This window comes from Pogoniulus pusillus, chromosome 3, assembly GCF_015220805.1.
Source record: "Pogoniulus pusillus isolate bPogPus1 chromosome 3, bPogPus1.pri, whole genome shotgun sequence".
NCBI lineage: Eukaryota > Metazoa > Chordata > Aves > Piciformes > Lybiidae > Pogoniulus > Pogoniulus pusillus.
In genome coordinates, this window is record NC_087266.1 from 30726414 (window position 1) to 30741415 (window position 15002).

At 39.4% G+C, this 15002-nt stretch overlaps 1 protein-coding gene across 1 annotated transcript in view; it reads left to right on the forward strand.

Moving 5' to 3' along the window:
* MYCBP2 (MYC binding protein 2) overlaps window positions 1-15002 on the forward strand; it is a 246847-nt gene that overhangs the window by 224854 nt on the left and 6991 nt on the right. Inside the window, 10 exon segments of the mRNA XM_064173772.1 lie at window positions 4484-4546; window positions 4548-4614; window positions 4617-4767; window positions 5066-5108; window positions 5110-5178; window positions 6174-6293; window positions 7972-8073; window positions 10232-10360; window positions 13745-13877; window positions 14178-14281. Of these exon segments, the coding sequence (XP_064029842.1) occupies window positions 4484-4546; window positions 4548-4614; window positions 4617-4767; window positions 5066-5108; window positions 5110-5178; window positions 6174-6293; window positions 7972-8073; window positions 10232-10360; window positions 13745-13877; window positions 14178-14281 (981 nt within the window).

Here is a 15002-nt window from a genome sequence, read left to right on the forward strand (position 1 = left end):
CAAAATTGCTTTATTAATACTTATGTCATCATGAACCAAGATTTTAATTTCCCCTTTATCAAATGTATCAAATTTTATAGCTGCTTAATTTATTTGTGACAAATAAGAATATATAAAATATTTTTATATATTATATATTTATGTATATAAATGTATATAAATAATATATTTTTATATATAGAATATATAGGAATATATAAAAAGGAGTTACATTTTCAAGCATGGAATCAAACTAGTGACATGGCATGAGATCTTCCTGAAAAGAAGCAATCACTGCATTTGGGGGAAAGGGTCTGAGAATGCTACAGGGTTATTTCCAATTTTATATGTGCTGCAAAAGCTCCAAAAGTTGGTAAATACTTGTGTGATTTGAGGAGGCCATAGCTAATTCTTGCCTTTTTAATATGATGTTTGTCTTTGAGGCACAGTGGCAGCAATAATTATTAAACAACTAATGACTGTCCTGCTACAGTATAACAGGCAAAGCAGAGGGTTCACTGGTTGAGATTAAACCTTGACGAGTACAGCATGGTTGAAATGTCTGTCAAATGGACAGCATTTCAAACTAGCACAAGTCTTTAGCATCTTTGTCTTACACTCGGTTTGCAAGTGTAGTACTGTGAAACTAGATGATTCCCCTCTACTGTTAGTATCCTCATCTAGGGCTTTAATATGTCTTTCTTTCTGAAAATGAATCCGTTACATGTATATATTTATATGCATGTAATAAATCATAAATATGTGGGATATAAAATAGTTGCTTTAGTACAGATGAACAGGCTTGTTAGCCTGTATACCTTCTCTAGGTTAGATTTTTAGTTCTTCTTTCGGAAGAGTTTTTATTTTTTGTTCTCATCCTCTCTACTTTTTCCAGTTTTCTGAACTTCTACGGTGTAACACCTCAACTTGCCTGAAGGCAGATAATGCCTGCTTAGTAATTCTGATATATTGCAGATGCGCAAAATAGTGGTGGTGTGTTCTTTTTTCTTAAAACATAAACAGATTTTTAAGAGAACACTGAAAGTTTGAGAAGTCAGATATGGAGACTCCTTAAGCTTTCATACATCCATATTTGGACCAAGCCTTGCGTGCCGTAGCCAATTACAACCCCAGTTCCACCAGAACTGGTAAGATAGAGTGCATAATTTAAAGACAACTCCAGTTAGATGCAGAGCAGCTGGGATAGATTTCATATTCAGAAATTTCTGTTAGAATATCACATGGAAAATTAAAGGATGGAGGAAAGATGTAGTGATTTTCAGTACCTTGAGGCAAGTAGTTTAAGAGGTCTAAAGTGTGTCTAACAGTTCTACCAAAGAGTGTCTGACATCTAAAATATAGTATTAAAAAATAATCTAAAGATTATAGTGCCAATTTATGTACCATGCCTGTGACATGCAGGCAGGGTAATTGTTATTGGTGGATGTCCTTTCTGAAGAGAACAGAGAGCCCCATATGCCAGCCAGACCCCACCCACAGGGAAGTCTGCTGCCTCCCCGTGGCCCAGGTCAGGATTGTTACCAGAGGGCTGCTACTGTAGTGCAGCCCTCTGATTTCTATCCCTTGTTAGTTATACAGGCAGGAAATCATGAGGTTGATACAGAGGTCAAAAAGCAATCAAAAGGGACTTCACAGGCACTGGGAAAAGTAGTTGAGGGATCGGGGGTACAGGGTAATCTTTTCATGTATACCCTTAGTTGCAGGTTGGAATGCGGAGAGGAATGGGGAAGTCATACCTGATTAACAAGTGGCTCAGAGGCTGGTGCTACCAACAACATTTTGGACTCTTTGATCTTGGGGAACTTTATATGGCCCTGGGTCTGCTAGCAACAGATGGGGTACAACTGACTCAGAAGAGGAGAAAGATCCTGGCACATGATCTGGGCTTGTTGAAAGGGCTTTAAACTAGGCTGGAAGGGGGGGGGGGGTTAAACGCAACAGCACTAGCGATAAACCGAAGGAGGCTGAGGGTGGTAGGCCAGAGATAGGGGTAAAACAAGCAGCCCAGCTGAAGTGAATGTACACTAATGCATGTAATAAATAAGAGGACCTGGAAGCCTTGGTACAAGAGGAAAACTATGATATGGTGGGGTGACTCACACAACTGGAGTGCTGTAATCAATGGCTACAGACTCTTCAGGAGAGACAGGCAAGGGAGAAGAGGTGGAGCAGTGCCACTATGCTTCGGGGTTGCTCTGGATGTCATGGTAGTAGAGATTAAGGATGATCAGGTTGAGTCGCTATGAGTGAGAATTAAGGGGAAGACCAACAAGGCTGCCATCCTGGTTAGAGTCTGTTACAGACCACCCAACCAGGAAGAAGAGGTTGATTTATTACTCTTCAAGCAGCTGGAGGCTGCCTCAAGATCATCTGCTCTTGTTCTTGTGGGTGACTTTAACATGCTGGACAGCTGCTGGGACTTTAACAGTGCAGAAAAGAGGCAGTCTAGAAGGTTCCTAGAGCGTGTGGAGGACAACTTATCTCAGGTGTTACGTGAGCCTACCAGGGTTGCAGCCCTGCTTGACCTGCTGTACACAAATAAAGAGGGGCTGGTGGGAGATGTGGTGGTCGGAAGCTGCCTGGGCTCCAGTGACCATGAAATTATAGAGTGAAACCAGGAGAGGCATCAACAAAACCACACTGGAATTCTGAATGGCGGATTTCAGCTTATTTAAGGAACTAACTTGGCAAGTTCCTTGGGAAACAGCCCTTAGAAACAAAGAGGTCGAGGAAGGTTGGACCTGCTTCAAGAACAAAGCCTTGAAGGTGCAGGAACAGGCTGTGCCAATGTGCCAGATAACGAGCTGACAAGGGAGGCAGCCAGACTGGATGGGCAAGTAGCTTCTGAAGGGATTAAAGATAAAAAAGGGTGTATCACCTTTAGAAAAAAGGGGAAGTATCCCAGGAACAGTTCAAGGATGTTGCTATTTCTTGTAGGAAAAAAAATGAGAGACAAAAGCCCATTTAGAACTTAGGCTGGCCACTGCTGTTAAGGAGAATAAAAAATGTTTCTATATTAGTGCCAAAAGAAGGGGCAAGGACAACCTCCACTCCTTATGAGATGCAGACAGGAATATAGTAACAAAATATTGGGAAGAGGAAGAGGTACTTAACGCCACCTTTGCCTCAGTCTTCAGTAGTGGGACAGGTTGTCACCAGGACAACTGGCCTCCTGAGCTGGCAGATGGAGTCAGGGACGAGTATAGTCCCCCCTGTACTCCAAGAGGAAGAAGTAAGGGACGTGCTAAGCCACTTAGATCCTCACAAGTCCATAGAACCAGATGGGATCCGTTGTAGGGTGCTGAGAGAGCTGGCAGATGAGCTGGCCAAGCCACTCTCCATCATTTATCAACAGTCCTGGCTCACTGGAGAGGTCCCCAAAGACTGGAAGCTGCCAATGTGATGCCCATCCACAAGACGGGCTGGAGGGAGGAACTAGGCAATTACAGACCTGTCAGCCTGACCTCAGTGCCAGGCAAAGTCATGGAACAGGTCATCTTGAGTGCCATCACAAAGCACCTACAGGGTAGCCAAGGAATCAGGCCCAGTCAGCATGTGTTTAGGAAGGACAGGTCCTGCCTGACCAACCTGATCTCCATTTGTGATCAGGCTACCTGCCTGGTGAATGTGGGGCAGGCTGTGAATGTAGTCTGCCTGGATTTCAGCAAAGCCTTTGACACTGTCTGCCTCAAACAGGTCCTGGCGAAGCTGGCAGCTTGTGGCTTGGACAGATTCACTCTGATATGGGTCAAGAATTTACTGAGGGCTGGGCCTAGAGAGTGGTGGTGAATGGGGCCACATCCAGTTGGCAGCTACTGACTAGTGGTGTGCCCTTCTCTCGTCCAGAGAAGGGTGACGAAGCTGGTGAGAGGCCTGAAGCACGGCCTTATAAGGAGAGGCTGAGGGAGCTGGGATTGTTTAGCCTGGAAAAGAGGAGGCTCAAGGGTGACCTCATTACTGTCTGCAACTACCTGAAAGGAGGCTGTAGCTGGGTGAGGGTTGGTCTCTTCTGCCAGGCAACCAGCAACAGAGGTCTAGGCTGGATGTTAGGAGGAAGTTGTTGCCAGAGAGAGTGACTGGCATTGGAATGGGCTGCCCAGGGAGGTGGAGGAGTCGCTGTCCCTGGAAGTGTTTGAAAAAAAACTAGATGAGGCAAATCTGTTGTGTACACATCTGTATCACTGTTTATAAGTCCAGTACCAAGCATATTGATATTATATGAAGATTAAGTATTGTTTGAATGAGGTTGATTCTGGACTCTTCAGCCTTGTCCCACTGGATATAAATAAACAGTTAAAAATCATATAGAAATCTTAATGAATTTCTTATAGGTGTGATCTAAGTACAGAGAGTAGATCAAATCCTCCTTACTGAAATAACTGATGATGAAGACGAAAGACTTTGTATGATTTTGCTTGGAGATGTCAGCTGTCTTGGCTAAGAACAGTGATGTTCTGGTCTTTTTTTCTTTTGTCCCTTCCAGGTAACATCATTACTAAGACGTGTCTTGCCTGAGGTAACTCCTAGTCGCCTGGCTAGTATTATAGGGGGTGAAAGTCCCCTCACCAGCAGATATAAGTGATATCATTCACTCAACAGAAAAAGGAGACTGGAATAATTAGGTATCTTAGACATGTTTTTGGGATGCATTGCCAAAGCTCTCACTGTACAGCTAAAAGCCAAAGGAACTACTATAACAGGGACAGCTGGCACTACTGCAGGCAAAGGAGTTACTACAGTCACACTTCCAATGATCTTCAATTCCAGGTTGGTTTAAAGATTGTGTATATTCTCAAGCTAAAACCACAAAATAATAGCATTATTTTGAAGTTAGTTATGTTGTGTTCCATAGTCTTTTTGTAATTAAAAGAAAAAATTGTGTAATGCATCCAGTATGACTCATCGTTATTGATGAATTTAGATTTTAAAAAAAAATACCACCAAACAAAAACCAAACAAACAGAAGCTACTTGTTGGCTGAATGTGCATTATTTCAAGGCAGATTTTGAAGTACAGTAACTAATTGCTTGGATTAATATCCTATATTAACATGTGTCCTTAGCAGTATAATTCGACGAGGGTGGGAAAGCCATTGGTGGATGAAGGGTTTTGTCTACACCATACTCAGATTTCAGTGAAATCATTAATAAACTCATTATCAAGAACAAAGTCGCATCAGTAAGTTTTCCTCTCTCAGATGTGTGGAGGAATATTGAAATTAATCCTGATAATTAAGAGTACTTTTTTAAATACTATTAGAGTCAGTATTGACTTGAGGTGTTAAATGTGAGCAGATCTCAAGGAAAAAAGGGTAGTCTTCTGGGTAGAGTCTAGGCCTAGGAGCAGTAGGAAGTGAGCAGTGAGTTCTGAGTTTTCTAAGAGAAATACAGTTTTGAAATAAGCTTTTAGGTAAGTAATTTTTATCAGAAATTGACATATTAAATAATAATTATCTGATTTTCTACATTAATAACTTAGAAGCCTGGTTTTGTAAGCCTTGAGTACTCAGAACTCCAATTGAAAAGTAAAGAGTGTCTGGAAATCTACATTTGTAGTTCTTTATTAATGGAACCATCTGAGATAAAGTTTTCCACAGCCATATCTGCTTCAGGCAAGCTTTTTGGCAGAAGAATTTGATGAAAAACAATTCAGCTATTTCCATGAAACCATATGGGAAGGAGAGGGGAGAATATATATGTGTTCGTTTACGTTTAGGGCAAAGAAGTTTAGCTGGGAGATTGGTTCGGTGTTCCTGAAGTCCTCTATTTCTTGCAAGTATAGAAACTGTGGAAAGCATTCAGGAAGGTTGAGCTAAGCAAACGGAACTGATGTCTCTAGGAATTCTCAGTAATCCATGTGTTGTTCAGAATCAGTTGTGCTCCAATTCCACATCCAGCAGGAGGCTTTTGGAACACATCCTTGTGTTCTTCAAATCTTATTGCCCTCTACCTATTCAAGTTAGTTATTGCAGTAGCTTTAAAGAGACTACACCAGTCAGTCACCTGAATATTTGAAGTAGTTTTTAGAAGTCTGTCTTATCTGAAAACACCTAATTTATCCTTCTCTTTTTCTGTTCTGTGTTGCAAATCTCCCATGTATTTGTAGCAACTATAATTACAGTTTTAGTTGCTCTTAACAGAAGCTGCAAAAAAATGAGTTTCCTTTTTTAACAGGGTCATCTGTCAGAAGCTTGGTCCCGTGTGACAAAGAATGCTATTGCTGAAACCATCATAGCTCTGACCAAAATGGAAGAAGAATACAGATCACCAGTGAGGTGCATTGCAACAACCAGAGTAAGAGCTTCACTAAATATAACATTAGTTCACTGCAAGTGGGCTGTAGGAACCCTTCCTATATTTCAGGAAAAAAAATCCTTATACAGGTTGTTTCAGCAAACAATCTTTACAGCATGCAGTTATGTACTCCTAGTCTAGCTGTAGGCATAACAGACAGGCATCCTGAGTCAATCACTGTTTATCCTAGTAAGTCTTGCTTTCTCGGTGTCGCTGCACATTAAGGTTTCTTTTTTGTGGACGAAATACATCAATAAAAAACTGTATTGTGATTAGACATTCATCTTGTGTACCTCCCAAATAATGAACAGGTAAGTTACATGCTTACACATTTAGGCTTTTTATCCTCAAGATAATTCTGCTTTCAGTTTGTGATACCTGCAAATTACTAAATTTATATGATCACCTATGGGGAAAATTGTGCACCATAGATCACCTGTCTTTTTCCAGCTCTCCATGTGATTATTTTAAGCTGGTTTTGACTTCTAGCGTCCATCAGCTGCTATATATCTCAAGGCTGTATGTATTTTTACCTGGCATTGTTTGCGGGTGTTTTTCTTGCTTTTATTTCATTGAATATTTTATAGAACATGGTACTAACTTAACCGTAACAGGTCAGCTTACATAAATTCAATGCAAAACATTACTTGGTGAGTTATGACATTCCTTCTAGCTTAGGACTGTAGATGTCAGCTTCTGCACCATAATAATGACATATTAAAAAGGAGATTTGCAGTGGTTACAAACACTTGACACTCACAGTTTCCCTCTTAAAAGGCTGTGCCAGTTGTCCTTTTAATCCCCTTTCTCATATTCTCTGCTTTTTTGGAAAATAGGGTCTCAGGGTACCAGCTCCTTCTATCACTGTGTTGGTTTAATTAGGCCTTAGAGGAGCCCTGAACATCAACCTAGCTCTCTTGCGAATAAACCCAGTTCTGCCAGAGAAGTGTGGGATTTTTGAAGGGAAATCTAATTGAGATTTTTCAGCAAAAGCTGTTTTTTTTCAAATCAAACCTTTGATCAAAAAACTAATTGTGAAATGCAGCTCTCAAGTGCATTTCAATTTGGGCAGCAGGTCTACTGACAAATTATCCTCAGGCAGCACATTTCTCTTAGATTTCATTGTAGATACTGGAGAGGAAGAAAGAAAAGCTTCCTTTGAATTCCTCTGAAGGATAGTTAGCTCAGAACTCTTCCCCAGGATAATACTGAATGCCTTGTGCAACAGAGAGAGCACAGCGGAAATCAGTCTCACTGAGCTAAAGATTTGGTGTTTGGAGGATTTTTTTATTAGTCCATATCTTCAGATATCTTCCCTTGCAAAGCCCTGCAGTTTGGGAGTGATATGCAAGTCTGTATTTATCAACATTTCTCTATAACGTGCTCTGATCTTTTTTCACTATATCTATCTTGTGCAGTAACTACTGTATTTATGATCATAATATGACATACCTGAAAGAAATCAGATAGTTCCCAAAAGTTCAGTAAATTTTACTGTATGCTTGACTTCTTTTGGTGAATAAAAACCTTGTGTTCTGTGAGCAGGCTTCAGCTAAGAAGGATACAGTTTACACTTTAACAGTGACACTCTTATCTGCCAAAGTCTGTATTTGTGATTTTTTTAAAATTGATTTTCAGTATTTTTAAAAACACTTAATTCTACCTTGCCTTTCAATAGCTATGGCTGGCCTTAGCATCCCTCTGTGTACTTGATCAGGATCATGTTGATAGACTATCCTCAGGAAGATGGATGGGAAAAGATGGACAACAGAAGCAGATGGTGAGAGTCATAAGTTTTCCTGTTTGTTTTTATTTATTCAGTAGTCAAAGAATTCAGAATAACGATAGGGAAAGGTAAGTTTGGTCTAATCTTATTCTTCCACTTTTTTCCCCCAGTGGAGTTTGTACATATGTATTTGAAGTATTTGTGTTCTGGAAAAGTAATGCTCACAAAAAAAAAATTCCAACTTAAAATAACAAGGTGTCAATTCTAGTGGTATTCAGTATAGAGAAACACCTTCCTAATACCTATGTGAATTATATATTTTTTTAGAGTAGATTGACTCAGTTAATAAAACAGCCTCTATCAGGTGTTTTTGCTTCCTATCTGGCTCTCTGACACCTGTTAAAGTCAATTATTTTACATTCCTCTGTAACTACTTTCCCATAATTTTGCATCCTGTCCCCTATCTCAGTAGAGTGTGATTACCTCAAAGAGAAAGAAATCCTTTCTAACAATTTAGTAAAGCTACCATTTACCCAGAAGATTAATAAACTTAATATTGAATACAATGGATTAATCAAGTGTCTATCCTTATTTTTCGTTCTCAAAAAAACCTCAAAACTTTAGGATTTTTATTTAAATACAAATCTGGAAAGAGCAAAGTAGTTAAGCTGATCTATTTATAACTTGGTTAGGTTATTCCAGATGTCCCAAGGGAATATCATGTTGTCCTGCTAGCAACTAAGGATGCTTGGCACAAAAAAGCCTCCTACGCAGTTTAGTGTAGACAGAAAGAGAATACAAGAGAGACAGCTGCAGCTGCCACAAGGACTAAAACTCTTCTGAGAGAAGGAGGCAAACACAAAGGTGTCTGAACTGACTAAAAGTCAAGGGACATCTGTAGAGCTTTGAAAATGTCAGAAGAGTACCCAAGACCTCACTGAGCAGGGAGATGAATTCCTAAACCCAGCATGAAATTCTGCCATCCTATTTTATATCAGGATGTTCGATGTTTGAGATAAGCTGTGTATCCCCTTACCAGAACTGCTGTTGAAAAGATTGTGTTCTAAGTTGCTTGAGCAGTATCCTGTAAACCATGTTTACAGTCCTCAGACATATGCCTACACATAATCAAAGTCAGTCACTGAATTCCGTACAGATATTTTGAACTACAAAAAAACTGCATTGAATTCTGTAAGAAATTATGTCAGTAGAGCAACTTAATTTTGTGGTGGATTTTGAGGTTTGTTACTTAGACTGAATTCTCTCTTGAGTTATAGATGACCTACAGCTTTGATTAGATATTTGAGCTGAGTGAACATACCAGAGAGCTGTGTTCCAATTCTGGGCACCACTCTATAGCAAAGATGTGGAGGTTGTGGAAGGGTGCCCAGAGAAGAGCAGTGAGACTGGGCTTTGGAGAGCATGTCCTATGAGGAGCAGCTGAGAAAAATCAAGTTGTTTAGTCTGGAGAAGTCTAAGGGAAGATCTTAGTGCTCTTTGCAACTACTTGAAAGGAGGCTGCAGTGAGCCTGATGCTGGGCTCTTCTCCCAGGTAACTAGCAATAGGATGAGAGGAAATGCACTTAAGTTCTGCCAGGGAAGGTTTAGATTGGATGTTAGGAAAAATTTCTTCACTGAAAGAGTGATAAGGCATCAGAACAGGCTGCAGAGGGAGGTGGAGTCGCCAACCTTGGAGGTGTTCAAAAAATGTGTAGATGCAGCACTTCTGGATACAGTTTAGTGATCATGGCAGTTGGGTTATGGTTGAACTTAAAGGTTTTTTCAACCTCTGTGATTCTGTGATGTAAAAGTAATTGAGGGAAAATATTGTGCATATTGACTGACCTGAGTACTCAGGTACTGAACTTTTCTGTAACCCATTGTTGCCACAAATCTTTTCTCAGATTAGTTGAAAATGTCTCAATTGTGTGGTTGAGAAATGCATTTTTGCTGCATCATTCAAAATAGAATATGAAGAATATCAGAACTGGTACCACCAGTACATTAAATAAAACTTTATTGTGTCCAGAAGTTTAGTGACTATTCTAAAGATAGACATAATAGTCTATACAAACTCTTTATCCCCCCCTTTTTATTAATTGTAGGGGGATGGAGGAGGATAACTGAAGGAAGAATAGAAACAGGCCCTAAAAGGAAATCAGAGATTTAATAATGAGAGAATGACTTCACATTTTTCTTTATTTTTTCCCAGCCAATGTGTGATAACCATGATGATGGTGAAACTGCTGCAATCATTTTATGTAATGTCTGTGGGAATTTGTGTACAGATTGTGACCGATTCCTTCATCTCCATCGGAGAACAAAAACTCATCAGAGACAGGTGAGAGTATACATGACATCATGTTTGTGTGCACTGCATACACTGGCTGCACTTCCCCCACTAATACATGGCCACAATGGAGTTTTCTTCTTTTACATTTGAGATGGGATAGGTAAGTTTCCATTTAATTGCCTTTGTTGTTTTTAGTTAAACTCTCTTGTCATTTTCTTTTGAAGATGATGGGAAAACCATGTGGCCGTCCCTAATATGAAGTTTTGGGCTACACCAGCATTCTTCCTTCTTGTTCTAACACTGCTTGGGAATATTTTTTAGGAAAATCTATAAACTGTGTATAGTGGAAGTATACATTGGAGCAGTACTTCTTTTAAATCATAGCTCCTTTATTACTTCTATCACATGTCACTGTTTGTCAGCTCCTTCACTTTTAACATAAGTATGGTTTTTACTTTGTCCTTTCTCCAGCTTTCACTGTGTTTTCGTAGAGAAATACATTATTATATCTTTAAGATTGAGAAATTCCTCATTTCTTTTGGTTTTGTTTTTAAGATTAAAGCATCTTTCCTCTTTGACTTATATAGATGAGGGTTTCTAATTACTTTTTGCTGCACTTTTTGTATTATTCTCTCATCCTTAAACATCAAACAACATTGTCCGTGGAATATCTATTCTTGTGGAAATTAATGTTGACAATGCCTTCTGAAACTACTGAGCATTTACTCTTTCCTGACACTTTTTTCTGGGGATTTTGGTCCTTTATTTTCTCCTTTCACTCTGACTAATTCTATTTGTACAAAGGAAAGACTGATAAACCTGATTAATAACGTTCAATGGAATTCATTCCTCTTCTCCCTCTTCTAGAGTGCATCTACACCTGCATTTTGGTTAGGATCGGGAATGGACTTCTAAAGCATATCTGTCTCGTTTGTAGTTTAAATTTCCAGAGACTGAAATAAATTTGATAGAATCAATAACAATTTTATAGAGTGCCCTTCCCTCTTCCCCCTTCTTTCCCAAAAGAATGGAATTAGATGTGGAGAGAGGAAAGGTAAGCACACTCAAATAAATAAATCTCACTCAATTTGGAAGTTAAAAAAGAAATTAACAATAAATTTAAAAGTTATCTAAGGTAGGGAAGTAACAAAGGTAGAGGGAAGGGAAAGCAAATACAAAATGTATAAATACAACCTGATTTTGATGGTGATGGCCTTGTCTGCCTCGTGTGTGATGGCCACAGGGTAGAACAAAGAGAAACAGGAACAGGATGGTGATGGTGGTAAGCATGGAGGGAGGGAGTGCAGAGAGAGAACAGGAAGTCTCCCTGCTTTTATGGATCTTTAGACAGGAAGGGGGAGTGGGCTAACCATCACCTGGTGGTGTTCAGACCCACCCCTGGGGAGGGGTCAAGACCACCTAGGGTCAGGTTCAAGATTACTCCCCCCCTGGAGGGTTAACCCTATACACTATCTTATCTCTGCTTTAACTTGTGTTATAGAGCAGTTGTGGAGTGCCTGTACTCAGCACTGGTTAGGCCACACCCTGAGTACTGTGTCCAGTTTTGGGCTCCTCAATTTAAGAAAGATGTTGAGATTCTTGAACACGTCCAGAGAATGGCAATAAGGCTGGTGAGGGAGGGGGCTGAAGCACAAGCCCTACAAGGAATGGCTTAGGGAGCTGGGGTTGTTCAGCCTGGAGAAGAAGAGGCTTGGAGGAGACCTTATTGCTCTCTACAACTACCTGAAAGAGGTAGTAGCCAGGTGGGGACTGGCAACCAGGGACAGAACAAGAGGACAGAGCCTCAAGCTGTGCTAGGGCAGGTTTAGGCTGGATGTTAGGAAGAAGGTCTTCACACGAAGAGTGATTGGCCATTGGAATGGGCTGCCCAGGGAGGATGTAGTGGAGTCACCATCCCTGGAGGTGTTTTAAGAGGAGGCTGGATGAAGCACTTAGTGGCATGGTTTAGTTAATTAGAAGGTATTAGGTGATAGATTGGACTTAATGATCCTGAAGGTCTTTTCCAACCCGGTTAATTCTGTGATTCTCTATGAACTCAATTCCTTTCATATTGTACAAAGACATGCAGGGGCAGTCTGCTAATGGTCCTTCAGTGCAAGGGATCAGCTCTTCTAGAGCATGCATGATGTGAACTCAGATCACTGGTGCTAAGTTTTACTCTGCAAGTCTCCTTGGTGTCTCAGCTTTTTCAGTATAGACTGAAAGTTCATGCAGATTCATTGTTCTCTTTCTTAGTCACCATTTTGGCTATCACCTTTGAAATTTTCCTGTCTCATCATCCGAAGAAGGTGATTTTATGTCTGCTTTTCTGACGTGGCACAGCAAAGTCTAGTCTAGATTATTTTTCTGATTTCTCCTTTATAGCCTGTTCAGATTACAGTTGATAAAAAGTAGGTTCTTATTTCATAGAAGCCCTCACATCTCTCTTTTATTCTGTCCAGAATAGCTGCTTAGCAGATTTTCCTGTTTACTTCTGAAAGCATGTTTAAACTTCTGCTCTCTGTTCACCTCTCTTACCTTTACATCTCTCATGTTAGTCCCCCCAGTTTAAATTTTAAATGCTGTCACGTTCTCTGTCTCGTCTTCTGTTAGCTTCCTGATTTTTGTCCAACTTTTTTTACATATACCTCTCTAAATGTGTTCCCTCTCCCTCCAAGAACAGACAGAGCCTGTAAATTACTATGACCTGTTTATATGAATCCCTTGCTTATATGAATCCTTTGTGAAGCAATTAGAGTTCTGTTCCTGATTCTAGTAAGAATTGCAACAAAGTTTAAATTGAGTGCATAGAGTGCACTGAAATTCTTCTGTTGCATTGCAGGTAAAATGAATGAAAGCAGAACTGCCTTAAAAACTTAAGAAAGGGGAACAAGAGGAGATTATATAAAACTTACTATGGACCTCATGTAGTTAGTTTTTTTTTTATTCCCTGAAGAATTTTTATGTGAATGACAGAAATATTAACATTGCATAGTGACATAATTGTTATGATTAGTACATGTCATTAAGACCATAACTGTTCATGTTGCCTTGATAAATTGCTGGTATGGTTATGTGAAAACATTTCTAATGTTATCTTGTGCTTTTAGTATACAGTAGCCTACTGGATGAGTTGAATATTAGCTGTGAAGTCCAAGCTCCATACTTTTTAAACTGGAAAACAAGCTGTGCAGCTCTCTTCTTAGCATTATTGCACCATTGTTTCCCAGACATGTTAGCTCAAGTGTTGATTTTATGTATTTTTACTTTCGAGACACAAAGCCTCTATCTGTCTCTCCTGCAATATGTACAACTATAGAATGCCTAAAACAAAATAACTTGGACTAGACAATCTGTTTAATGAAAGTCCAGAGAGGCAGTGACAAAAATAACATGGAGATGTTATTTATTATCTCTTTCATTATCTGACAGGTATTCAAAGAAGAAGAAGAAGCTATAAAAGTTGATCTCCATGAGGGTTGTGGTAGGACCAAACTATTCTGGCTGATGGCATTAGCAGATTCCAAAACAATGAAGGCTATGGTGGAATTTAGAGAACAGACAGGTAAAACATAACTGTTATTACTTGCTCTTTATCCTGGTTATTTTTACCTTTTACTTGAGCATTTGTCCAAAACAACAAAAAAAAAAACCCAAAACACAACCAATCTGGGCTTTGGGGCAATGCTTTGAATTGTTAATAAAAATTAAATAGCTTAATTTAGCTTAATTGCATAAGAATTGATGGTGTTCTGATTGTTTTCTGTGATTGTTGTTTAGGTGTCTGTTGTTAACAGAGTATCAGACCCTTTGTTTTCATTCCATGTTCATCAGCTTTCATTTTATTTCACTTTTGTGGATCTAGGCAAGCCGACCGCCAGCAGTTCTGAAGCGTGTCGCTTCTGTGGGTGCAGGAGTGGAACAGAATTATCAGCAGTGGGAAGTGTTTGTTCTGATACAGATTGCCAGGTGTGTATGAACAAATATCATCGTTAATTACATAAACAGACTGCAGGATCAAATTCTTTCCTTATTGTGAGGAAACCTTGTTCATTCCTGTGGTCCATTTTAAATCAGATCTTTCCTATGAAAAGGTTTGAATATTTAATATTATTTTGTAATTCAAATACCTCTAAGTTTGTAAATGTTTAATTACAGGCTACAAACACCAATAGTCAACCAAAATACTGCGTAGTTTTATTATGATTTTCAGAAGCATCTCAAGTTTTCACAACAGTGTTCCATGTATAAAGTAATATTTACCCTGTCAACGTAATCTGGTCTACTGGAAAGCTTGATAAAAGTAGTTTGTTTAACAGCCTGCTTATTTTATGAGCACAGGGCCTTTCAGAGTTGGCCAGGTTTGCCAGCTGTATTCATGTATCCCGAGTGTTTTTCTGCTCTATGGTACGGGTAGAATTGGTGGAAGGCCAAATGCTCACCAGTTTCTTATCTCACCCTGTTTATTTCTGGTTATGTGTGGCAGATTTGTCTTTTTTCCTGTCTCAGCCTATTGAACATATTGTTATTGTTAATTCAGTTCCACTTGTTGTGGCTTCTAAGCAACTTTTATATGTTTTCTACTTACTAGGGATAGGAATTAGAGGTGGTTAAAATACCATTTCCATATAAAAGTGCATTATGCTGGTTAATGATCAGCTCATAACATTTTCTTAAGGGTGGATTACTT